This window comes from Calliphora vicina, chromosome 1 (assembly GCF_958450345.1).
Source record: "Calliphora vicina chromosome 1, idCalVici1.1, whole genome shotgun sequence".
Taxonomy (NCBI): Eukaryota; Metazoa; Arthropoda; class Insecta; order Diptera; family Calliphoridae; genus Calliphora; species Calliphora vicina.
The window spans coordinates 53,472,095-53,499,678 of NC_088780.1; the positions used below are offsets into that span (position 1 = coordinate 53,472,095).

The window sequence follows — 27,584 nt, forward strand, 5'->3', positions numbered from 1 at the left end:
TTATAATACTATTATATTGATAGGTATTCCATATCAAAATTTATTCGCGAATGCCGGGCGTCTCCGAGATGGCGAGACATTCATTCGTTTACGTACTTTAGGACGTTCTTCCTTAAATTTGTAGAATCTATCTAACGCGTTTATAGGTCTGTAGAATTGGTTCAGATCGGGCTCAGATCTTGACTACTTCCTATCCTCTTCTACTATCTTCCTTGCTGTACTTCTCTCTTTTTTTTGTAAAATATATTTTGTCTGCTTTGGTGCGTTCAAAAGAGCTATTTTTCAGAATGAATAACTTTAGAACTAATAGATATATTTGAATGTAGTTTGATAATAGTGAAATATTTTCCATGTCTCGACTAGCTAAAATTGAGATTATTATTTCCTGAAGCCTAAAGATATTTTTTTCCAATCGGAACAATTATTATTTATCGCGAATCAATATTTCACATGAAATATGTTCTCTTTTCCCATTCTTCGTTCATCAACTTTGTTCACGTAAAAAAACTTCCCATGTTGTGAAATTATTAAATGGAATTTTGTAAACAATAAACAGCTGTTAAGAACAAAATCAACTATTGTAAATGAAAAGTTTAGGGGAATATCACGATAGCAATTTTGCCTTAGAGGGAAATGGATATTTCATGGGAACATAAATTTCACATGTTATTGCCGATAGGGGCGAATATGAATATTTTCAAAACGATTTTTTATATATTATTTAAAAAATAATTCAAATTAGATCAAAAGTCTATTTAAAGCATCATATTTTTCCATTAGATTATTTATAATTAAATAGTACTCACCGATGGAAGTTTGTAAATAATCTTCGTTCTGATTTTTGTATGAAATTTTCTATTCTGGACTGTAGACCAAACCATTTGAACTCACAAGTGACTAATTTATAGCAAGTCATAACGGGATCAACCTTTTTCTTCCAATCGGCACCAACTAAAGGACCACGACCGGTCTTTTCAGATTTGAATCTAATTAAAACGAAAATTAAATAAAGATTTAAAATTGCCATAATAACTAGTAATAAGAAGGAAGGCAGCATAAATACTTTGTGGGATCCTCATCAACTTTATAATCCGCAGGTGTAACGGGATCATTGGCAATATCAATATGAACGACTTCACGTAATTTCATTTTTTCTGGAGGCAGTTCATGTACCTGAATTAAAGTTAAAGAATAGAAAAAAAGAGAGAAAATTAATAATATAAATTTTAAAAATAAACATATAAGAAATACCAATTATTAATAATAAAATGAAAATAATTAATATTACAATAATAAAGTTATTACTACAAAAATAACAGCAGTTAGCGCACAATATTTAGTTTAACAAAAAACTACAATAAATGTTAATTATTTAACTCACATTATCCTGATCTCCTATATCAGCAATATGATGAGATTCAATGATTATGATAAAATTATCTTTCATATAGCCAGGATTCTGGTTTAGTTTGAGTTTATTTTTCAAATGATTTTTATTGAGATGCATTAAAAATTTTAATTAAAAAATATACAAAAAAGCACATACACACCCACACACACATTTAAAGATTGCGTTTACCATTTAAAAGAGTTTTTTTTTGTAAATTAGTTTTTAAATTTAAACATTTAAGAATACACACGATTAATTAAAATAAATCCAACACCAACCAACCATTATTATGTTTATTGTTATTATTTTATTATTATTATTAGGTAATAATTTATTATTAATTATTATTGAAGCATTAGAACATACATTTAGATGTAAAAAAAAGAGAAAGAAAAAAGAAGAAAAAAACCACCATTAATTACATTTAGTTCAGAGTATTCAACTTACATTTTCAGATTCTCCAATATCGCCTAAATGCAGAGAATCTATGATTACTTTAAAACCATCTTTCATAAATTTGGGATTCTAGAAAACAGTTAGATAGTCAATTTAGTATTTGTCTTATTAAAGTTTTAAAATAAATTTAACATAAAAATTAAAGTATACAATTTAATCAAAATCATAAATATCCTCCTCCTATAATCAACAATTCTGATTAAGGCCTCATTCATAATAAATTTTTAAATTTATTACAGATTTATAAAACTAATTTTCAGTGGAAAGTTTGCTAAATAAATGAAATTAAAAATTGATTATGAATAAAGGGGTTAGGATTCAAAATGAGTATTTTACAAGGTCTATTAATAAGGCCTGTGCAACTAATCAGGTGATCGTTTTTTGCCCCTTTGCATTTATATACTGTGCTTGTCAAAATTTCTGTCAACGACTGCCTTTTATTTTTGTTGATTTTTGGTTTGTTGTGTTATTCGCAACAACAAACTTTAGTGAATTTAAACAGCATGAACCTCTTAACAAGTAAAGAAAAAATAATCAGCTGCGCTATAGACTTGGTATTGTAGTCACTTGTTTTTGACAAGCTCAGTATAGTTTTACACAAACAAAATGCCTGTTTTTCTTTTTGTATTGTTTTAGAGTTACACAGACCTTGATATTTCATTTGAAGTTGTTAAAATATGTATAGACAAAATTTCAATACATTTCTAGAATAAATTATTTCCATAATATGCACAAGTAGTCAGTGTATCTCTTTCATACAGTAATTGTCTCTAATGTCTAACAGTCAAGTAGAGTCGAAAGGACCCCGCATTGACACGAGTAGAGTTTTTTCGGTGCCGTTGGCCGAGTAGCACAGGTCATTCAGGTGCGTAGAACCGGCTGTAGTGAGAATGCCTAGCTTACGACCATTGGTAGGCAAAAAGAGGCATTTAATTTGTGTGCTTTTTTGGGTAAAAAATAAAATATCTACAACAACATCAAGCAACTGAATGAAATGTGTGTATTTTAACTCTCTATTACGGTCTTTTGTTCACATTCGGGTTGTTTGACGAAAATCATCGTAACCTGAACAATATGAACGCCTACCATGGCTTATGACTAATGACAAATTACTGACTCCAATTTATATATTTTTGGCTCATTTGGCACATATTAACTCTTTGTAATGCAAAGATAAGTCAATTGGTTTAATTTATACGTCCCAGGTAATCTACCGAGAAGTCATTTATCACTTTAGTGTATCTAAGTAGCCTATAATATATTCCCTTTAAAATTTGTTGTACCTCTCTTTAGAAATTAGTTATTTTACGCACCAAAAGTAATCTATTGAAGAGTCAATTGTTGCTTAGAGTCTGTAATCTCAATTATAATCCTTTTCATTTCATTTTGGGGATATAACCTATTACTCACAACAAAGTATATATTCAGCGTTGCAAATTTAGAACTTTTCAATAACTCGAAAGACACATTTTTGTTAGTCTGCGAATTTTGAGAAAAATGCGCTGATTGGAGATTTTCATTTTGTAGACTTTTTTAAATAGCTTCTTTTACGGGACCAGAAGCATTAAGCCTATTGCTTCATCCATTCGCCGAACTGATAGTTCGAATGTTGTTATACCTGGCAGAATCTTGTCATTTAAAATTTTGAACAAATCCAAAAGCATTAATTCGGATGGCAAATAGTATTTGTATTACATTAAATGCTTAATGTGAGTAAGGCAAGGAATCTTCTTATTCATATTTGGAAGCATACCAATAAAGAATTTTACCAACTTATTGAAAAACATTGATCATATTTTCTGACAATAAAAATTGAGTTATGAATGTCTCAAAATCCCTCATTTACGAGTTTTCAACACAATTAGCAACGTTTCTATAGCATTTTTTCATATTAATGTTTCTATAATATCATAATATTTATTAAGCTATATCGCAAAAACCGCGGTTTTAAATTTTTCATTTTGTTGGGTTTTTTTTTGAAAATATAGTATTATCCCTTGAAAGTAAGACTGAATAATTTTGTATTAAACGTTTGTATATGCCAATGCCAGAGAATTGGTACACTATTTGCTACCGGTTATTTGATTTCAATATTACAGCAGGTATATGGAAGATTGATCGGATTATAGATAGCATATAGTAGTCGGATGGATCTAGTAAGTTACTAGTAAGGTAACTCACTCCATATAATCGGTATATAAACTCCGATATACTTTACTTTAATACTATTTTGGACCAGCTATCAGACAATCTCTTTGTAATCGATGTAATCTACATAAGTACGGTCAGTTGACTTCCTCTAGGACTTTTGTCTTTGACTAATCACCTAGCTGTTTGTAGTAATAGATGGGTTAATGTGGTAGTTCCCTGCGTGCGAACAGTCAAGTAGAATCGAAAGGACTCCGTTTTGACACGAGTAGAGTTGAATTTTTTTCTGGGCCTAGTAGCTCAGGTCATTCCGATGTGTAGGACCGGCTACCTAAAGCGACTGCGGAGATTAAACAAGTTTCAGTCTTACTTAAAGGTAGTTTTGTTATGGAATTTCCTTTTTTTAATTTATTCAATAAGCTAAACCATTTTTGAGTTACGCGAATATATGTAGTGCGACCTCCTGTATTTTCGAAATGACGGAATATCTTGAAAACAAGAGATAACCTAAAAAAAGGTTAGCACCACTGCATTCAGCGTACTCGAATTAGTTTAACCCGCCGGGTGCCCTGCTTGTCAGAAAAAAGTGTAAATTTCGTGCACAGTGTTATTAAATTACTCAATAATTTTAACTAAAAAACGTAACTTAATTAAATTTGTTAAGGAAATATTGGATAATTTTAAAATTAAAGATTATCTCGGCTATTGATATCAAAAGCGTTGCTCCATTGTCTATTGAGATAAACGTTAGTGATAGTAGATACTTTAAGTCAAATGCAAGAGTTAAAAACGATAAAAAAAAATTACAAGGAAATGTGTTTATTCCACTAAAAAAATACAAAATAATTAATAGAAAAAGTCTCATATAAAAGAGTTATAAGTCGCCAACGCACTATATGTAAAAAAAATAGCTTTAACAAATTTCAAACTTATTTAAATCGTGATTATTAAACTTTTTTGTGACTCCTGTAAAATTGAAGTGAAAAGGGAATTGGCTCGTAAAGGGACACTAAGCTAGAGATATTTCAAAAACTGAACTATTTTTTAATAGATTCGTGATCAGCCTGTTTGTCTGATTTAATAAGAAATGAGATAGATTTGTAATAAATTCATCTTTGTCATTTCATAAATATCGTTTGAACTTAAACCGGTTCCCCTACCCCAAGAACCAGTCACATAACTAGTTCCGTAGCAGATTCCTACTCCCTAGCGTAATGTTTAGAACGTTAAGACAATGATATTGCAGCTAGCTATATTAGGTCAATGTTTAAGTCTTATATTCTTGTTCTCACTGGCTGCAATATTCTCTGCATTTTTAGATACACATTTTATTATCAAATTGTGCCCTGATTTTTAGCAAACATACCGTAATGACTGTTTTACAGTAGGGATAAGCATTCCATGCCTCTTCGTGAATTTCTAAGGAGCCCTTTGGTGCCAATAGTCTTATAAATGCTGGAACTTTTGAAGCCAAATGATAAATTTTATATGTATACTGACCGGAACAATATTTGCCACCTGAAAATAAACAAAAAATAATATTAAATAAATCTTTATAGTTTAAAAATAATAAATAAACAAATATTTACCCAACAAAGGATGATTGCTAAAGGGTTCATTTTTTAATACTTCAATGCCTTCACCACCACCCGTTTCATTTTTCGAAGCCTCGGCCACTGAATAAAGTTGTGCAACTTGATACTGTGAGTTTTTTTTTTTTTGAAAAGAAAAGGGAAATGCAAAGGAATATTAAAAACAAACAATAAATTATTTATAACAATTACAATTGCGGTAATAACAACAATTCAAATACTTTAAAAAGAAATATATGTAGATATGTATAAACAAAAGTAAATTCTAAATATAGTTATATGATTTGATTTGAATTTAAAATTGAATTTGTAAATGAAAAGGAATGTGATTAGTGTTTAAATAAAGAAATAGACCTAAAGTAAAAGTGAAAGAGAAACAAGAAAGAAATTAAAAATAAAAAACTTGGAATACTTCAAAGGACAGACATGACATATTTATACAGGATATTTCTTTTTAGTTGTATTCTGTTGCCACTAACAATTGCCAGTAGGTGTTTTCTATGTATCTGCAGCATGTTGTCGTGTTGTAAGTGGGTGTATGAGAAATTTATTTACATTTATGTTTGTTTAAATATCAAAGTACTACACATATACAGGGTAATCTGAAATTATGTGGACACGATTTTGTTGTAGGTTTGTTTACGAGGCTTAAAAAGTATTGAGCCTTTTAATGAGAAATGGGTTTTTGGTTTTTAAGTAATTTGTATTCTTTAAAAGGTACTCGAATATTTTGATAACCTTGGATTAAAAAGGCCCTTATTTTTTGTTAAATCGTCTTCCCTGACACCATCTTTTTACATTTGAATAGAAATATCCATCGCTAGGGGCTAATGTATGGAGTAGAATATGAAATCGTTTTCTTATAAATATGCCAGTACGTTAGATGATTTTATTCTTACAAAAATAAGACCAGTTTTTCTAGAAGAGAACGTAAACTTTTGAATCCATGTATGTATTTAACTAAAGTGTAAATGACTGTAGGAGTGAGTATCCGATATCAAATGATTACACATCATTTATTATTGTTAAAGTAAACAAAGGTATTTTGTTTACATTTCGTGAATTAAATAAGAACAAAAAATTGTTTTTTGATTTGTTTTATTTTTATTGGCCAGTGGTTGTACAATTAATAACACAATAGTGATTTTAAATTTGTTGATAAAAGACTAAATCAAAATTTAAATTATTCAAACAAAACAACAGCTAACTTGAGAGTTTGTGTTCAAGTTTTGCAAAAAATGTATTTGTTTCAATCCGCAATTATGTTTTCGGGTTGATTAAATACTAAGGACTGAGATCATTGATACTTTAGAGGCCAAAACCAAAGCACGGAAATTAAAGTCAAATTTCATACAAAAAATATACCTGCTGCATAATGGATGACGAAACGTACGTAATTAACATTTTTCGCTGCTTCCGGGCCAATATTTTTAAGTTGCTAATGCTGGAGGGAATGTTGTAGAAAAGTTTGGGACCCAATAACAGAAAATTTTCTCAAAAAGTTCTTGGAATGGTTAGCAATATGCAGTTGCGGCAAAAGAAGCCAAATATTTCTTACAAATACCGAAATTTACATCATGGAATGTTTACAAAAGAGGATGCTCCCATTCATAATACTTCTTAATGTGTCCACTTATTTTTGGCCTGATTTGGCATCCTGTTACTATCGTAAGCAAGGTCTTGAGTGGTACACGAACAATAATGTGGTATTTGTATCAATATAGGCAAATCCTAAAAACTACCTGGAGCTAAGGCCAGTGGCTCTTGTTAAAAGATAATTGAAGAGCACAAAAAAAGGTGTGCATAAGTGTTGTAGATTTTAAACGGAGATGATCTATGTGTTGGAACAAAGTGATAGAAAGCTCTATAAAAACCTTAATGGGAGTGTTTCCGGAAAAGGTTCGAAAATTCATCAGTCCTTAGGAGGAAATTAATTTTTTAACATGAGTTCTCCGTGGCAATACGAAATTTAAAGTTCCTTAACATTTTTAATTTTCCTATGGTTAGGATTCTAAGTTTTTCTGTACTTCTTTAAAGTGAAAAAAAGTGCCACTAAAGCACACCGATTACTCGCCGAAGCTTACGGTGAATGTGTTTCATCGGTTTCGACGTGCGAGATATGGTTTATGCGGTTCAGAAGTGGTGATTTAGATACGGAAGACAAAGATCGCCGAGGCCAGCCAAAAATGTTGAAATCCAAGAATTGGAGGCATTACTCCAAGAAGATTGTTGTCAAACTTAACAAGAGCTAGCAAAATCATTGGGAGCTACTCAATCAGCAATTTCAAAGCGTTTGCTCGCAGCAGGATTCATCCATTCATTCATGCTGCTTGAACGCTATAAAAAAATTATTTTCGCACCGAATCATTATTTGCGATGAAAAATGTATCCCTTATTATAACCCGAAGCGTAAGAGATCGTATGTGAAGCCGGCCAAACAGCCGATACGACACCAAAGTCAATTATCCATGGCGAACATTTCGTTTGAAGCGAGCACTATAAACTAATTTTTATGAAAACAAAATACAAAAATAAAGGACATGAATTTTTACTTTAGGTATTTTGCAAGTATCTATATCCAATTCAAAGGCTCAAAAATTCATTTTTTTATAGACTTTTTTCGTTTCGTCTCTACTAAAGAATTTAAATAAAATTTTTTGATATTCAGTAAACTAATTAAAGCATAATTGCAATAGTTTATTTAGTAACCTCCATATAATATAGAATCCGTCTACCGTAAACCAACAGTAATACAAATTACATTTGAAATTAACTCATTAATAAAATATTAAAAATACAATAATGTAAATTGAATGTACGTACTTATTTATACAAAATTTTATTAAAACTACCAAATATCAGTACACAGTTTATTTTCAATATCAATATATTTCGTTATGGTTGTCATGTCATTTCTAGTTGAAAGCTTGGGCCAAACTACCCAAGGCTAGATTCCAAGTATTAAGAGATTCCTTGTTTTCTTTCCACCAATCTAATGCTCGACCATAAAGTACATCTTTAAAGTCCTCTAAAGCCAGGTCATCTGTGATACGGTGCTGCCGTTTAAAGGCCTCTATTGAAACCACAAAACGTTGAACGATCTCATGATCACAGCCACCAAAACGAATTTTGCAATCTTTCAAACGTGTTAAAGTATAAATCAGAGGATTGTGAAACATTTTATGATTTATTTATACAATAATATATTGTTTAATTTACTTTTACACTTTGTTTTAGCGATCTTAATTGAATGAGTGTAACTGAGCTACTAAGAGTTTAAATTAATAATGATAAAAACAATTTTAATATGTATTTAAAATGAAATACTTTATCATCTTATTGTTTTTTTTTTTAATGTTTTATGACAAGAATCAATCTATAAGAATGGCGTAATTTATTTTAAAAGAAAAATAAGAAAATTATCTGCAACAGTATGAATAATCGGAATTAGGGCCGCCTTAAAAATTTTTTAAAAAGTTTCGTATTAAAATAAATATTTCTTAACTTTTACAATTTGCCATGGTTGGCTTGACCAAAGGACAAATATATGTGTTAAAGGAAATCGAACATGATTGGACTTGCTTGTCCTCAATACCAACGGTGCGGTGCCGCCATAAGGTCTTATTTATTTCATCGATACAGAACCGTAATCAAAAAAGTGTTTATTGACACTAATTGATGCATTAATTCTGGAGAACATGTGGTTCTAACAGGATAATCAATATTTTGAGGGATGCATTTTCAGGTTGCATCGAGATATTGATTTGAACGTTACTACTTTCTTTCGAGTACTGAGGACATTTTCAAACTTCTCGATGAATATTGGTTATTCCACTCCATCCTTTCTTGACAAGGAACTTGGGATCATTTGTCGACACAGGACGAAAAGGGGATGTCTCTGTAATTTCGCGGACTATTCAGACGATAGAGATACTTTGGATATTTTGTCTACATAAGACTTTCGCCTCTCCCTTTTTTTTACTTAGGGAAGAGAGACGTTGATGTCTACATATGCAATGAGGATTTCTTTCTTGGGCTAATTTATACCAATAGTCAAACCCCTATTATGTCCTTAATTAATGTATTTACTCCAATCCAAAATTGTTTAATGAATGCTTGGAGACTTTGAATGAGATAGAGAAACACTCGACAGTGTCACTGAACACGGGTACGTTGGGATGTTACATGTCTCTCTTCCTACAATCTGCATATTCTAGGATAAGTATGGTTGAATGAGTCGACTTGATCAATAACAACATCAAGATCTCTTGAACTTCTTCGATTGTGAACGTATCAAAATCCGCGATACGCTAATAAAAATCAGTGAAAACGGTAGATTGGGTATCTTGCTATTTTATTTTCATCGTTGATTATAAAACTATATCTCACCATATTTTACTATTCCACTTCTATCGTATCTCTTGAATTTTCTTGGTTATAGAAAATATTTTTAAGTCTAGATAATACGATGAGTCCTTTGTTGCACTTTGTACAACACTACGTTAACGTTTTAAATCTCATCTTTTGGAATTATCTTATTGGGAGGGCATAAAAGGGTTTCTAAATTGTTTCAAACTCAAGCAAAAATACATATTTATCTTCAGGGAGAGAGAAAGTAGTTTCTATGCTACGAAATCTGAGAAACCGAGAAGGTTTTTCTTGTGAGAGAATGAGAAAAAGTTATTGATGTAACAGTTCTAAATGAAATATTAACAAGATAGCTTTTACTTTATACTTAAAAGATTTTCTGTCACTTTATATTTAAAATGTTCTTTATAACTACAGTATTGAAACACGAAATGTGTCATAACTGACATCTGCATCTAAACGTCTTCTTTGTAATAAAATTTTCTATAATTTAATTGTGATGTAGTTAATTGTGGTCATAGAATATAAATAAGATATTAATATGTATGTAAGTACATGAGATGAGAGTAAAAATACGTGTGTGAGTATAATTTTATGATTGAATTTTTCTATTATCGATACAAACCTCATCAACGGTTAATGGCAAGGTGACTCGGCTGCAATGAGAGAAAAAGAAGAAAAGATTTTTAATTAGAAAAGTTTTTTATTTTTATATCGTAGAACTTAATTAAAAAAGTATGCAGTTAAAATAGATGAACTAATTAAAAAAACCAGCTAAAAGGTAAATAGAAAGTAACAATTGGTTAATGTAAGTATATATATATATATTATTACTACAATTCCAAAAAAAATAGTTTATTATAAATTTTAGGCATTTCATATAACGCAATTCGTATAAAACATTTGTATAAAAACATTAATTTGATTCAACCGATTCAGTGGTAAATTTCAAATTGCTAGATTTATGCATTTAAATGTTATCATGATCAAAATATGTATACAGGTGGTAAGTCAAAACAAAGTTATTCATATATTTTAAGCCTAAAGTTGTTACCGATTTGTCCTATTTTTGGACACATAGGTTAGCTATTTGTAATAACTAATTGTGAACAATTTTGGTTTTCTAGGTTTCCTCCAGTTAATTTGTTTCTATAAGTCGGACGTCGGAGTTTACCCATTTTCAACGCCAAACACTTCTGATCAACAAATAATAATACCGGAAAAATTTCATCTCCCAAATCCGCACCTTTAACTCTTTCAATCACGATTTGTTGTGTATAAGTTTAAAATCAAAACAATTGCATTTTTACTTTAATCAAGGTTAGTTTATTATAAAAAATAAGAAAAAAATTAAGCAAAACATGAAAAAACCACCCCATTCCAAGTTTTTTTATGGAGTGAAGTGGTTAGTTTACTAACCACCGTAGCGATTGGAATTAAAAATAACTATGATAAAATTTTTTCTTTCGTATAAATTTTTTTGGAAATCTAATATTTTTGACTAAATTTTCTGACCAAACAACCGATATATCAAATTAACACTGAATTCGATGAACAATAAACACTCTGTGCTTATTGTTCTCTGTTAGTAAACTAACCACCAAACCGCAAAGAGTTAAGCCTTATCTTACATCCAACAAACAGACGTACCCTCATATTTTTGGTGGAGGATTATAGTGTGTTCCGGATGTGGGCCTTATAAGGAGCTATGAATAATTATGGATCGATAGTCATAAAACCCAGTAGTAAGATATATGCATACTTGAAACAAATTTGTGTTAAATTTTTTACCAATATCGATATTCATGCGTTTATCATGTTAATTCTTTAACCCGCAAACTTTAAAAAGCTAAAAAAAAGTTGTCGAATATTTTTTTAGGTTAATTATGACCCAATAAACTTAGAACAGCCATCAGAAACTAATTTGCAAATTAAGTACAGGAACCAGGTGCAAAAAGGTGAAGAGTGCCTTAGGGCATTGCTGCCGGTTTAGGTGTAAAAAACAATAATTATGATACATTTTATTGAAAAAATAATGAAAAATAACTAATAAAAAATATTTCGAATTTTCGGATGTGTTCCTTGTCATAAAATGTTGTGGGTTAATATTAGAGTATCCAAAACCGAAATCCGGTCAACAGGTTTTTTCATCTTTGTAAACTCCACCGGTTTCGGTTTTTTTAACTTTTCGGGTTTTTGACAAACTGGTTTTTGTAAGACGGTTGAGCTAATGAAATATATGTATTTTCTAAAGCTCATTCAAACATATTTATGAAAAACTTTGATACTATTTTTAAAAATATTAATTTATTTTATAGAAAATTATAGCATTTGACAATAAATTTCCGAAGATTTAGTACACAATTCTTAACACATTTCCTATTATCGTCCACAAATAAAAATAAATTTTAAGGAACCCTTTTACCGGTTAACCGATTTTTTTTGAAGACAAAAACCATTTAACCGGTTTTTTTAAAAGACAATAATCAAAATCGGTTTTTTTCAAAAATAAATTTGCCGGTTTTTTGGAGATTCTAGTTAATATCTATGTATCTTATATGGAAGCCATGGCCAAAGTATAATTTTTGAATACAACTGATCTATGCAAATTTCTGGTTCAATATTTATAAGATTTTCATTTATGTTAAAGTGTTTTTCGGAAGTGGTTCTTATATGGGACCCATGTCCAATTATTAGCCGATTTTCATAAAATTAGGTGCGGCGATTCTTGTGTACATGAGGATTATTGAATTCATAAGAGATTCATGCATATTTAAGAAATTTTTAGAAATCGATATAATATGGTAGCTATAATCAAATATGGATAGATTTATGCCTATTATAGTGATTACATGAAGAGGTCTATATTGGGTGCTATGATTAAATATGGACCGATACAAACAAAATTTTGTTTTGTGATTTCTTTCTACGTATATCTTATGTCTGCTGAATTGTATATGGATATTGCTATATTCCGAGAAGAATTATGTATGGGGACTCGGAGAAAATATGGCCATTTTTAACAGAGCTTGTTTATTTATCAAAACAATAATTTTTTCAAAATTTCATGATATTATCTGCAATATATTTAAAGAAAATATAAAAATATTTTGGAAAAATATCTAAATAAATTTTTTGGAGGTTGTCTCACATTCCATATCCATAACTCTGGTTCTACTTGACCGATTTTGCCTATTTTTAATATCTTACATCCTTCCCTCGAGACCCAATCGTGTCAACCGACAAACGGAATGACTAACTCCGTATAGTCCACAACTTTTTGATGGAGGTTATAAAAATGATTGAAAAAATCCTCTACCTTTTTGAATTTACTCCATAAATGTAAAACATGAAGAAAATGGTAAATTCATCGCTTTCTCACATTTTTTTTTGTTCATGTAGCCAGCCAAAGAAAAATCAGCTTCAGTTGGAGCATTTATCTTTTATAAGTTTCATAAGATGGCTTTAAATTTCTCAAATAGTTTCTTCATGTTATTGTGTGTCCTCGTAATTCAATTGAAACAAAACAAATTAGTTTGTCAACATTCTCACTTCCTTCTTTTAGGTTTATCCCTTTGTTTCTTTTTTACTCTGCCCTTCAATAAACTTGACTTATCTCTTAATAAATTTAATTACTAAAATAATATTAAAATAATAAAAAAACAGAGTTTCTTTCTGCAGCATCCAAATAATTGCCGCTTGAATAATCAAGCAAGTTTTTGTAACGTGTAGCAGGAGTGGAAGGCAAGAGTACAAAGAGAGTGACAGAACTAATAATACAGCAAAAAGCAACAAAACTAGAGGTAACTAACTAGTTGTCAAACTTAAATATTGAGTATAAAAAAAATATTGATCAATGTTTTAAGTGTTTCTTCCTTCGGTAACACAACAAACAAACAAAAAGAAACATATTTCGCACATGCCCCACATACAACGTTTCCAAGGTTTCATCGCTTTCTCACATTTTTTTTGTTTTTGCTTTTTTGTTTCAATTTATATTTTGTGTGATGTTTTTTATTTTATTAGTACACAAACTAAACTGAAAGTAAAGTAAAAGTCGAAGCCATCAAGAAGAGCATTATGGAAAATTGTATTCTTCCTTTTTGGTGTTTTTTTTTCTGGTTTTTATTCTAAAAGTGTATGAACAACAATCCACCAACACCTCTCACAGTGCTGCTGCAACAATATAAAGTTTGTTCGTTCGTTCGTCTTTCTTTTTTTTTTTTGTATGAATTCACAATGAAGCAAAAGTTTTATTTACAGAATTTATGAAATGTAGTCAGTGGAACAAGAGTTTGAAGTGAGAGTGACACAACAATGTAAACTTTTTTAAAACATGTGTAGTCTCATGGTTGGTTTTATTGATTAAAAATTACTGAACAAAAAAATGAAAACTAAATTAAACGATTAAATTTATTAGCTTATTTAAATAGTGAAAATTCTATTTTTAAAAACAATTTATTGAAATCTATGAAAATATGGTAATTTTTATAACTCAATATCGATTTTATTTTTCCATAAATTTAAAATTACTCGAGTTAATATTATGATTTTCTATACAATTTTCTCTTTCAATATTGCATTATTTATCTTCGTAATTTTAAAAGTACCCAAAAACTGAACCCAAACTGATTTTTTGGCCTAATACGAAACCGAATATTCTGTCGAAATTTAACATTTTCTGAAAAATTACTAAAGTTTAAATATTTAAAGTTGGAAAAAAGTTTATAATATAATGTAGTTGGTTTAAAAATTCGAAATTAATTTAAAATTTCGAAAATTTGAAATACAGTTATGAATTATATTTAACGAACAAACATTTTACACTTAATAGCAAATATAAAATATATAATTTTTAAAATTTAACTTTAAATTTATTTGATCGAAAATTCGAAATTAATTTTTATTTATTGTTTTATTTTTAATAATGAAAATATTTCGTCGTAAACTTAGGAGTTAAAATTTATAATGTTTATGTTAAATACATTTTTCGAACATTGAAAAGATAACAAAGTTACTTTTTCGGGATGCATTGGACAATCTTGGATTTCATTTCGAACATACATTTTTTTTTTTAAATTTCGGAACGTTGGAAAGACTATTAAAACTTTTTAAAGTTATTATGTCTCAATGGTTTATTGAAATTTAATCGAAATTATGTTAAATGAAATATTTTCGAAAATTCGAATAAGTGGAGAATTTACATATGGGCAATTCCACGAGAATCGCTACCACGACTGAAAACACAAAAACCCTTGAAACTTTTTTTCAAGATGATTTTAATAGAAGAAAATAATAAAATGTTACTATGTGAACGTATTTAGATCATATTACAACATTTTAAAGACAAAAATGATAGTGTAAACTGATTATATTTAATTTTTTAAAGTTTTAGCTAAAATTGTGGCGAAAACTAGGCTCCCGATTAGCTTGTAGTATGAAATGAATTTGACTCTGATTGTTTTTTTGCATTGCCAAATTGTTTATTGAAACCGAATGTATATTTTCTATTCACTTTTTTAGTTTTTGTATACATATATTTACAGAATAATGTTTTATTTTAAGAGATATTAAATTTAATTTATTATAAAATCATCTAAAGATTGTTTTTATTTAAATATGACGGATTGTAAAGGAAGAATATTTTGTTTAGTGTAAGAAATTAAAAGAAAACATAACGCCACTCACGATTCGAATATTTTCCCATATTTCTACATGTACCTCAAAATGAGTTCTGTTTTATGTCACGTACGATATACACTTATTTCGCTCAATATTTTGGACAACAATATTTCGAAAGAACTTTTTATTATTTTCAAATATAGTAGTAGAATGGAACATAAAGACCAAATTATTTTTCAGATACTCTTATTTTTGCAAAATCTATTCCACTCTATAGGCGTACAAATGTCACGTACGATGATTTGGAATTGCCCGTATATTCCCTATTTTTTAATGAAATTTCAATTTAAAGTTTTTCGAACTTGATGTATTCGTTAAATAATTTTTTTTTAAATTTATAGTTTAATAAGTAGCATTGATATTCTGTTAAAATTAATATTTTTAAAAATTCGAAAGCAAATTAGAATTTATGTTTTTTTTTGTCTAAAAATATTCCCTAGTTTTAAAGTTAATGTTTTTCGAACATAATTAGTTTGTTAAATGTCATTAACGAACATTGACAAAAATTTTGAAATTGTATGAGAGATTTTATTTTCGATAATTTCGAATTTATGATTCATATCTAGAAAACTATATCTCATAAAATTAGTTTCATTTTTTTTTTAAATTTTAAAGTAAAATTTTTTGGAAAAAAATTTTTTTAAATAAAATTTTCGAACATTGAAAAATAATTAAAAAATTTTACAAAATTATTAGATTAATAAGTAGATTTGAAGATCGATTAAAAACATTTTTAAAAATTAATTTCGAATTTTATTGTATATCTAAAAATATTCCCTTTTGAACTAGTTTTGAAATCTATCTATATATATAAAAATGAAATGGTCCATGTATGTAATGTCATCACGTGAGAACGGCTGGAGCGATTTGACTGATTTTTTTTTATTTAAAGTATGCAGTACAAACTTAGATATTTTATTTGCAAATAAATAAGAACAGGGTGGTGTGCGTGGGTTGGAGAAACTTGAAGAACTAACATTAGTAAATGCTACCGGGTGAAGCCGTGGCGATCAACTAGTTTTTAATATTTGAAAAAATATATAAAATTCGCATTAAAATGCAACCAAATATAACAATTTCGAAAATTCGAACTTGTGTGTTTTGTGCACAAAATTATATTTAAATCTAGTTTTTTCTTCATTAATACAATTTTCGAATACATACGATTGTGAAGGCTTGATTGTAAAGGTAAAAATACCTTTCATCCGAGATAAAAGTAAAAATATGAGCAAATTTAAAACCACGCCAACTCAAAAGTAGGCGTCGTCTTTCTTAGAATTTAGAGATATATTTGAGTGTTTTAATTATCTACGAGTTCCCAATAGTATCTACAGTATCGCAAAACATCAAGGCAGTCGTGGGTTCTTGCTTATATCTCAGACATTTATAGGCAGGCCATTCAACAATACTTAATTTCGAATATAGATTTTTAAATAAATATTAAAAACCTCATTGCGAAAATTCGAAATTTGTTCATTTTAATAAACAAATTTTAAATTTTGTTTAAAAAACAATTACATGTCTACAAAGTATGTGCAATTTCTGTCGTGTACACACTCACTTTTTCAATAGTGTTTAGTTTTAGTTATTGTTTGTTAAACATTTTCCAAAGTTTCAACGATGATGATGGTTTCATATTTATTATACAACGAATGTACGTGTAAAGAAAGATAAATATTGTAAAACAAAAAACAAAAAAAAAAACACTTCGTTGTAGCAATTGCCAGTGTCAAGTGCCTCTATTAACCCAATTTAACAACAATTTAGGCCAAAAACCAATAGAGCAACAAGCATTTTAAAATGTGTGTTTCAGTCAGTTTTACATACAAACATATTTGTAAAATTGTTGCGCGTAAATTTTAATATGATTCATCAACAGTTATGAGCAGAATGTCAGTAGTAATATGTATTTAAAATGTTAAAATATTTTCTTTTATTTGCATACGAATAAATATTTGATAATATTGCTGTGGTGTTGGCCATGTGTATTTTGCAAATACAAACTTTTCAACATTTGCAGACAGGTTTAAATTTATTTTATAATTTCTGTTTAACTATGAGTCGTACTTCGAATAAAAACAACAACAAAATAAATGTGTATACGTAATTTTAGTTGGCTCTTTTTTATTATTATTATTTTATGTTTATTTATTGGAAACAAAGATAAGTTAAGTGGTGTAGAGATAAGTGCTGAACCAGAAACAACCTAAAAACGTAAATGAAGGCAAAAATATGAGCTGCTTGTATATTGAAAATATTTCGAAAAAATAAACGCAGAAAAAAACCAAATATATTGTAGTGTGTTAGAAGAGTTGGGTGGTAGTAGGAAGTAAGAATGGCAGTTGTTAGCAAATGTAGAAACAAAGTAATTTTAGAAATAACTAAAATGGAAAGATAAAAAAAATGGAAATTATTATTATTATTTTTTATTAGAAATATCAGGCCACATATACAGAAATGTTTAGAAAATGAATCAAAAGCAACAATAACAAAATCTAGACTTGTCATCGATACAAAGTACATGAGCATTTTTATGTTATATGTATTTCTGATATTGTTTTTAATTAATTGAAAATTGTAGAAATTGAAAAGATTTTCTTATGAAACAAATTTAAATTGTTATTTAAACAGATTATTATTAAATGTAGAATGTGGAAATTATATTTAGAATTTGTGTTTTATAGCGGAAATTTATCTCTTGAAGGTAGGATCACACATGGCAAATATTTACTCAAAAATGCGTAATCACTTTGCACAAATTTGTTTGGCATTGTTTACTCTTACAAGTGTTTTGTAAAAATAAAACTAAATATTTGTTTTGAATCATTCTAAATAAATTAAGAATTTAAAAAATTCAAATATATTTTATTTAGTGGTTGTTTAGACTTTTTTTGTCCCTAAATATATAAATTTATTAAAAAATTTAATCAAAATTTTTCAGCTTAGAGTTGTAATTTTAATGAAATTTGAAAATTTAGTATTTTTATAGTAATTTCGAAAATTCGAACTTAATTTCGAAATTTGAATATTCTTTAAATATATTAATATTCTTATTAATGTAGTTAAAATTTCGTTAAAAATTTCACTTTTAATGTTTTCGAACATCAAGTTATGCATAACTAGCAAAGATTTTTCATTTAGATTTTTAAATTTCGAATTTAAAATAATTAAAAATCTATTTAAAATTTCCGGTTTATGATTTTCGAATATCATATTTTCGATGAATATTACGAATTTTAAAATAAAAAACAAATTTCACTTTAAAATATCTGGAAAATTTTTAAAAATTTAAATTTTTTAACAAAAAATTAAATTATAAGTTAATCGAAGATCGTGTTTCCACTTAAATTAAGGAATTTTTATTTTGATTTTCTTAGTTAGATGTAGTTTGAGAAATTTTAACCATTTATAATAAATTCAAAAATTTTTAATTATTTTCGAAATTTAAATTTTCATATAATTCTTATCTGGAAAGAAATTAGTTTCAAATTTCCAGTTGAGGATTTTCGAACACTATTTTTTCGGTTTCCTTACAATTTCGTACATTTACAGTTTTTTCGAACATAATCACCCCTATCGCGAATCAATATTTCACATGAAATATGTTCCCTTTTCCCATTTTTCGTTCATAAACTTTGTTCACGTGAAAAAATTCCCCATGTTGGGAAATTTTTAGATGGAATTTTGTAAACAATAAACAGCTGTTATGAACAAAATCAACTATTGTGAATGAAAATTTCAGGGGAATATCACGATAGCAATTTTCCCTTCGAGGGAAATGGATATTTCATGGGAACATAAATTTCACATGTTTTTCATGATAGGGGTGAATGTTATCCATAAAAATCAACGAATATTTATATGGATTTCTAATATTAATAGTAGTTTTAGAATATCTTAATTTTATGGAATTTCGAAAATTCGAACTTTAAATTCTGAATTTAATGCTAAAATTATTTTCTTATAAATCTAGTCTTGAAAAGTTCAAAATTTCCAGTTAAGATTTTCGAAGAATGTCACATTTGGTATATCGAACATCTAGTTTTCAAAGAATTTCCATTAAAATATCTAATACATAATTTCAAAAATTCGAACTTATTTTTTTGGTAAAATTATTTTATTATAAATCTAGTAATTTTTTTTCGGTGATTATTTTAGGTTTAAAAATAAGTTATTCGAACATCATGTTTTCTATTAAAATGAAAGAATATTCCTTGTAATTTCTAATCATAAAAGTTGTTTGAAAATTTCCATCATCTATGCTAATTTCTAAAAATCTAACTTATTTTCTTAAAAATAATTAAAAATTTTATTTCGATTTTAAATTTTCATTGAAATCAAAGAATGAATTTTCATTCCGATTTCTAATCTGCAATTTCGAAAATTCGAACTTAATTTCAAAATTTGAATTTTCGAAAAAATTTTAATTTTGCAATTTCAAACATAAAATTTTTGATGAATTTTGATGAAAATACTGCTTCATAAATTTTGTTTTATATGACAATTTCAAAAATTCGAACTTGATTTTTAAAATTCGAGTTTAATTTCGAATTTGACATTTGTAGCTAAAATGAAGGAATGCTAAAATGAAGGAATGCTAAACATCTAGTCGGAAAAAATGACATAAACCAAATCTTATTTTTTATCTTCGCTTTAAAGTAATGTAGAATGTAATTACCAAATAATGCAATCGGAAGCCACATGGATTGGTCACTGTGTAGATTTTTAAAGATCAATTTTTAAATTTTCATAATAATACTAAACATTTTTTTAGGACTTACTCAATAATTATATGGTTCGTCAGCAAAAAAAAACCTTTAATTTTGTTTAATTAAACTATTTTTGCATTTAAGAAAAAAAAAACAACAAGCGTCAACTTATAAATAATATTTAATAATGTGTTTTAATTGGCTTGAAACTTTAACGAACTAAATGTTTTGCAATGAAATTTAATTTGAGAAATTAAAAAAATATTAACATCCAATAAATAGTACAATGACTTGCAGGCAAACGTGATAAGAGTTTTTTTTAACGAAAAAAATACAAAAAATCTATTGTTTTAATCAGTTTGTTTAAACATATTAGATTTTCAATTTAATAGATTAACCAAATTCTATGGTTAATTGTTAATGAAATCCAATCGATAAATGCCAGACAAATTTTATTTAATACAAAATTATTATATTTTATTTTTTACATGTAAATAATTAACATTTTTGTTTTAAATTATTAAGATACCGTTCAATCATATTTAGTATTCAATATTGCAAAATTGTAATTGGTTTCTATATAATTTTAATTTTCGAACATTTGTTTGTATTTTTGTTGCTACTTTCGAAATATAAACCAAAAATAATAATTTCAAAATTCGAACTTAATTTCGAAAATTAGACGTTAGCTTCAAAATGTCTTTTTTTCCAAAAAAATGGGTTTTTTAACATAATCCTGATTCATTTTCAATAATTCAAGCTATAACATTAAAATTCGAACTCCAATTGAAATTATATACAACATTGCGGTAATAAATTCTCAATTGTATTAATTCAGGTTGGTCGTTATTTATTTATTAATTATTTAAATGACACTAGTATACCAATTCCTAAAGGGGATCAACAACAATTTGACCTAAGCAAGCCAGGGAGCAAAAAGCATTTTTAATACACAATTTCTTACAATTAAATAATTAGTCGTTTTAGACAATCCCTTGTCAAAGACAACAGCAAAAACGTGTGTAAATAACAGTTCGTGCAATGACAAAGTTGTTTCTCTCTTTGTCGTTTTACCAAATTCGAAAAAACAATGTTATTTAATATTTATAACAATGCAAACTACAACAGTTTATGATTGAAAACTGAAAAATGACATTAAAATAGTCTGACCGTCTGTCAATCTTATAAAGTATCATGAGTTAAATTACCCCAGTGGTTGGTAATTAAAATAAAAACTGTAAAAAACGCTACAAAACATTACACTGATGTCAATTTAAAAAAATAAATCAAAAAAAAAAATGTGCGAAATCATATTGATGTTGTAAATAAAACCTAGAATATACACACATATGGGCAATTCCATATCATCGTACGTGACATTTGTACGGCTATAGAGTGGAATAGATTTTGCAAAAATATGAGTATCTGAAAAATAATTTGGTCTTTATGTTCCATTCAGAGGGTACTATATTTTCTAATAATAAAAAGTTCTTTCGAAATATTGTTGTCCAAAATATTGAGCGAAATAAGGGTATATCGTACGTGACATAAAACGCAACTCATTTTGAGGTACATGTAGAAATATGCGAAAATATTCGAATCGTGAGAGGAGTATTGTTTTATTTTAATTTCTTACTCTAAACGAAATATTTTTCCTTTACAATCCGTCATATTTAAATAAAAACAATCTTTGGATGATTTTATAATAAATAAAATTTAATATCGTACGTGACATACCGTACGTGAGAGATTTTTCTCTTATAATAAAACAATATATATTCTGTAAATATATGTATACAAAAACTAAAAAAGTGAATAGAAAATATACATTCGGTTTCAATAAACAATTTGGCAATAGCAAAAAAACAATCAGAGTCAAATTCATTTCATACTACAAGCTAATTGGGAGCCTAGTTTTCGCCGCAATTTTAGCCTAAAATATTAAAAAATTAAATATAATCAGTTAACACTATTATTTTTGTCTTTAAAATGTTGTAATATGATCTAAATACTTTCATATAGTAACATTTGTGTTTTTAGTCGTGGTGTTTTTAGTCGTGGTAGCGATTCTCATGGAATTGCCCATATGTAGATTCGTATGACATGAATAAAAAATCAACTAAAATAAAATTAAAACATCATTTAATTTAAGTATTACAGTGACTTGGGGAATATAAACACAATTCTCTGCACGATTACTATAGAATAGAAAATAATATAATATTTATTTGTAGTTCATTGTTTTAAATCAAAACAAGTACATTTTGTAGTATTTTGTTTACAAATTAAATAAAATTGAATTAGATTAGTTTAGTTTAAACAAGAAATTGAACGTTAGGTAAATTACACATATTTTAAAGTTTAGATTTTTGGTTTCAAATTAAAATATATTCGAAAGAATTTAAATAATTTACATAGAAGACTTTCGAATATTTTCATTAAAATTTCTAATCATTTTGAAAATTCAGACATAATTTGTCAAAAATTTTAAATTTTGGATTTTCGAAAAAAAAAATGTTCTTTTATGATTTGGAAATCAAAGAAACTATTCTGAAAATTAACTAAAAATTAAAATATAGAACATTATAAATTCGAAATTTAGGCCTAAATTTTATAAAACGAAACGACAAACGTTAAAACGTATAAATTGTATGAAAAATATTCAAGTTTCAAACCCATTTCCCAGTATTCTTCATACAAATTGCTTACGCTTACAAACGTTTCATTTTACAAAATGAGGCCCTTAAAATATATGTATTTCCATAATTCTAATTTAATTGCAAGCTTCTGAAACTTTTTTTGAAATATTGCATGTATTAACCACAAGGGTCCTCCAATTTGCTATATCTGTCAGAAATTTCTAATTAAATTCTATATTTTTAAAAATTTTTAGTTGGTTTTTGAACTAGATTTACCAAAGATTAATTTAAAATATAAATTATGAAAAAACAGCCAAAATGTGGATCCACTATTAGTACAAAACCAGACTAGGTCAATAAAATCAAATTTTAATTTTAAAATGCAAATATCTCGTAAACTATAAGAGATAATCTATGTTTTTTGTAGACATTAGCTATTGGATTCCAAATATAGTACAATATTTTGGATCAGATCAAAGACATAAAATTGTAGGACTTGTGATTCCACCATCCCCGATATTCTATAAGGTGTAAATTCAAAACTGCACCTATTCTATAGCCATGGAAAGTGTTACTAAAATTGAACTATCCGTTTAGCAATTACTAGGAGCGGATTTTCGTGATTAATCCGCCCTCTAGTACTTACTTATTTACTTCTATTTTTTTAAATTACCCCACTGTAAAGTAGTTCATGGTATTTTTTCTGGTCTTTTGCGATCAATTGTGTTGGGCATTTCATATTTTCCTTCCATTTGCCAATTATGAGTTCATGGAGCTTTTCTTTTTTAATATTTTTCTATTATAACAATAATTTTGTGCAAATACTTGTCCAAACAAAATTCTATTAAAATTGTGTGTATACAAATTGTATTGTATTAATTCCAATATTTTTCTCAAAAAAAAAATATTTTGTTTGTTGTTGTTTGTTATTGAAATCATAATTGTGAGACAAAACATTTGCCAATATTTTTGGGGTTAAACATGCAAGTCTACAAAATGTTTCGTAGAAATAAATACAAAAATAAACTAAATAGATGTTTATGACTTATTACCATTAAATAAAAATATTAATAATTAAAACACGCATTCAAAGTGTAACATAATTGAAAACTGAGAATTCTACAATGTAGAGCAAAACTTTAACAAAAACTAAATAATCTATTCAATACTTTTTTAATTAATTTTGCATGATTACTGGCAATAAATAACATATATCTTGCAGAAAATGTCAAAATTATGTTATCTCCAGTGAACTGTTGACAATTATTGCGAACATAAAATGTCAACTTTGGTTGACATTTCAAAGAAAACAATAAAAATCATCAAAATAAAAAATTATTTGCAGATATTCTACAAAAATATAAAATAAAGTGAATCGTCTTTTACATATTTTAAATTGAGTGTTAACATAAATATGTTTTCCCATAGTCTTAACATATATAAGTAAAGCAATAAGATATATTTTTCCATTATTCTGCCGGCGTTTTTGCTTTATTTACAACATATTTATTGCTAGTCTAGGCCCCAACTAAGTAAATCTCTTGACTATATTTTTTCGTTGTAATTAAAATCACCATAGTTGTAAAATTGTGCATGATGTAAACAAACAAAACAGCAAGGTATTTGTACCATATTTGATTTGTTTTGGTTACAGCCAGTGTTGCCATACATTTTTTTTAGAAAACTTTTTATTTCTAAAAAAACTTTTATCAACAAAAACACGTTTTTATACGCTTCACCTTCTTGAGAAGGGTATAATAAGTTTGTCATTCCGTTTGTAATTTCCACAATATAATTTTCCGACCCTATAAAGTATATATATTCTGGATGCTTATAGATACCGGAGTCGATTAAGCCATGTCCGTCTGTTTGTTGAAATCAATTTTCTGAAGATCCCAGATATCTTTGGGATCCAAATCTTTAATATTTGGAGAATGTATTTAAAATCAACAAAATCGGTCCACAAATGGCTGAGATATGAGGAAAAAACCAGAAAAATCTCGATTTTTGATCTATATCTGGATTACTAAGTCATTAATATAGACAATATGGTTATCTAATGATAGATATTTCAATAACCTTTGCAACGACGTATATAAGACCATAGTAAGATGGACCTACAATGGGTCAAAATCGGAAAAAAATTCAAAAAAATAATAAAAACAAAACATTTTTTTTTAAATTTATAAAATTTCAAAAAAAAAATTTTAAAAATTTACAAAAAAAAATTTTTAAAATTTCCAAAAAAAAAAAAATTTTAAAAATTAAAAATAATTTGGAAAAAAAAATAAATTTTGTTTACGTAAAAATATTTAAAATTTGTATTTTGAAGTATAATTTGGTGAAGGGTATATAAGATTCGGCACAGCCGAATATAGCTCTCTTACATGTTTATGTACTAAAATTACAAAACCCAATTCGTACATATCGCAACGACTTTTTTTAAATATAGCCTCCCAAAAGTATTCCATATTTTACTACTCAAATAAATTCAATTTCTTAAAAACGAAATCAAGTATGTAGCATCCACAATTCATCATTAGTTTGTACATTATTGATAACAACCAAAGTGTGTTAATTTTTTTCAAAACAATAAAAAATACAAATTTTGACAGTAAAATCAATCAATCAATCTCCCCATTTAGTACATGAATTTGGGGACTATACTTATTGATATCATAAATTTACAATTTTTCAAAAAACTTTTCTTTTAAAAAATAAAATTGTTTGCATCCCAAAAAACTTGCAAAAAAGGGAACATTTGACATATGGTAACACTGGTTACAGCAATGAGTAACTGAGAGACTGAGTGTTAGCGAGAGATTTATAATTTTATTGTTTACATTTTCATTTCGTGATGTCATTTGTAAAAATAACAAATCTTTTAATGCAAATTTTAGATTTTATAACAATTTTGCTCTTCACTTTGAAGAAAATAATAAAATTTTGTTGAATTTTTGTTGGTCTAAAGGTCATTATATTCTATACAACCAATTCAGTTGAACGACTGACTTCTTGACCATGTTTTTTTTTTGTTTAGTTTCATTATTAAATTGACACCAATTGTGCTTGTACGATCTTTATTTGTATGCATGTTTTGATGATATTAAGCACAGTGGGACGGATGCAAAAAAAATAATTGGAACTTTAATCTGTCTGATGGGCAGAGAACTACAATATCAATAATTTTTAAAATATTACTGAAATCTTTTATTTAAACAAAAAGCGAGCAACAGTGTGGTTTCGCAGTTTGGTGGAATTTTAAAATAAAATGGAAACAAAAAAAAATTCTATGAATTTTTTAATACAAATAAAAATTTGTATATATTTTTGAAAATAAGATACAATTTCCTTGTAAAAATGGACTCATAATGAACAATATGCAGGAAATTTTTTGAATCTTGCCGTTTGTAATATATTTTTGGAACTGTATTACCGACTACGGCATTACCAAACATGAAAGAAATCAACAATGTCGTGTTTTTGGGTATTTTGAAGCTTGTGGAAAAGATAACATATACATATTATATATCAAAGTTTAGACAAATGTGTTTTCTTTTCAAAAATGTATAACATTTATAATAATTTAAAAAAAAAATCTAAAAAATTTAAAAATTACAGATTTAATTATTTTTTTTTTTCGAAATGCAGAGTAACTTTTATCTCATTTAATATGTCTTAAAGTTTAAAACTGCCATATTTTTGACAATTTATATATCAATTAAACCCACTGTCTCTTGTTAAAAACAATTAATTTTGAAAATTTTGTTTACGTGTGTTTTTCTTTGGTTTTTCACTCTACTTTTTGGCTTTGGTTTCCGCCATGTTATTGAAATTGATAATTCAATAGAAATAGTAAATGTGGCTGAGCCTGTAGCTGTAGATGGCTGGCGCTGCTGTCATAAATACAATTTTCAATTGGTAAAACATTGAATAGGTTGATGAAGACGATGCCGACGAGTGCATGAAATGTTTTCAATCGTCCGCCAAATCTTTTGGACGTTTATAAATAATAAAATTAAGTGTTGAAATATTTAATTGAAAAATAATATTATGTATTGAAATTATATGTATTTTACAGGAAATTAGAGCAAACGGAAAATTTATTGCTAAAGAGAAAACCATGTCAATATTCAAAAGAGGAAATCATTGCTAATTGAGTGGAAATGAGAATGAAATGAACAGATCTAAAGTCAAATTAACAAATGCAGACATTGAACAGACAATAAATAGTGTGACAAAAGTGATGTGTCTAAAAGGGACATTTCTATTGATGATGTCAGTGTGAATTATTGTAATTGGTTTATTATCAAAAAAAAAAAACCTAAAGTAATAAAATAAAAAGGGTTGTAAAATATACTTATTGCAGAAAATATAATAAAAATAATTATTATAACACTAATATCCGCAATTATAGATGATAAGAATATTTATTGTATTACCATAACAGTACAGTGCAAATGGTAATGCATTAGAATTTTGTTGAAATACAGTTAGTGACATTGCAATGGAAATTTTTTTTTTGGCAAACTATATTCGGTAATTTTATTTTTCAGAATTAAGTTACCAAATATTGTATATCGTTACTTTAATATAGAAA

General features: G+C 27.5%; 1 protein-coding gene across 4 annotated transcripts in view; it reads right to left on the reverse strand.

Annotated features, from left to right (window-relative positions):
- vib (phosphatidylinositol transfer protein vib) overlaps positions 1 to 27,584 on the reverse strand; it is a 45,897-nt gene that overhangs the window by 2,932 nt on the left and 15,381 nt on the right. For 3 of the 4 annotated variants that reach the window (XM_065513318.1, XM_065513328.1, XM_065513338.1), the window contains exons 3-8: positions 10,580 to 10,610; positions 5,584 to 5,695; positions 5,361 to 5,512; positions 1,838 to 1,915; positions 1,064 to 1,173; positions 807 to 986 (exon numbers count right to left, since the gene is read on the reverse strand). In XM_065513318.1, coding sequence (XP_065369390.1) covers positions 807 to 986; positions 1,064 to 1,173; positions 1,838 to 1,915; positions 5,361 to 5,512; positions 5,584 to 5,695; positions 10,580 to 10,610 — 663 coding nt within the window. Of the gene's footprint in view, positions 1 to 806; positions 987 to 1,063; positions 1,174 to 1,381; positions 1,460 to 1,837; positions 1,916 to 5,360; positions 5,513 to 5,583; positions 5,696 to 10,579; positions 10,611 to 27,584 lie in introns of all 4 variants that reach the window. The other variant, XM_065513346.1, reaches the window with a different exon arrangement.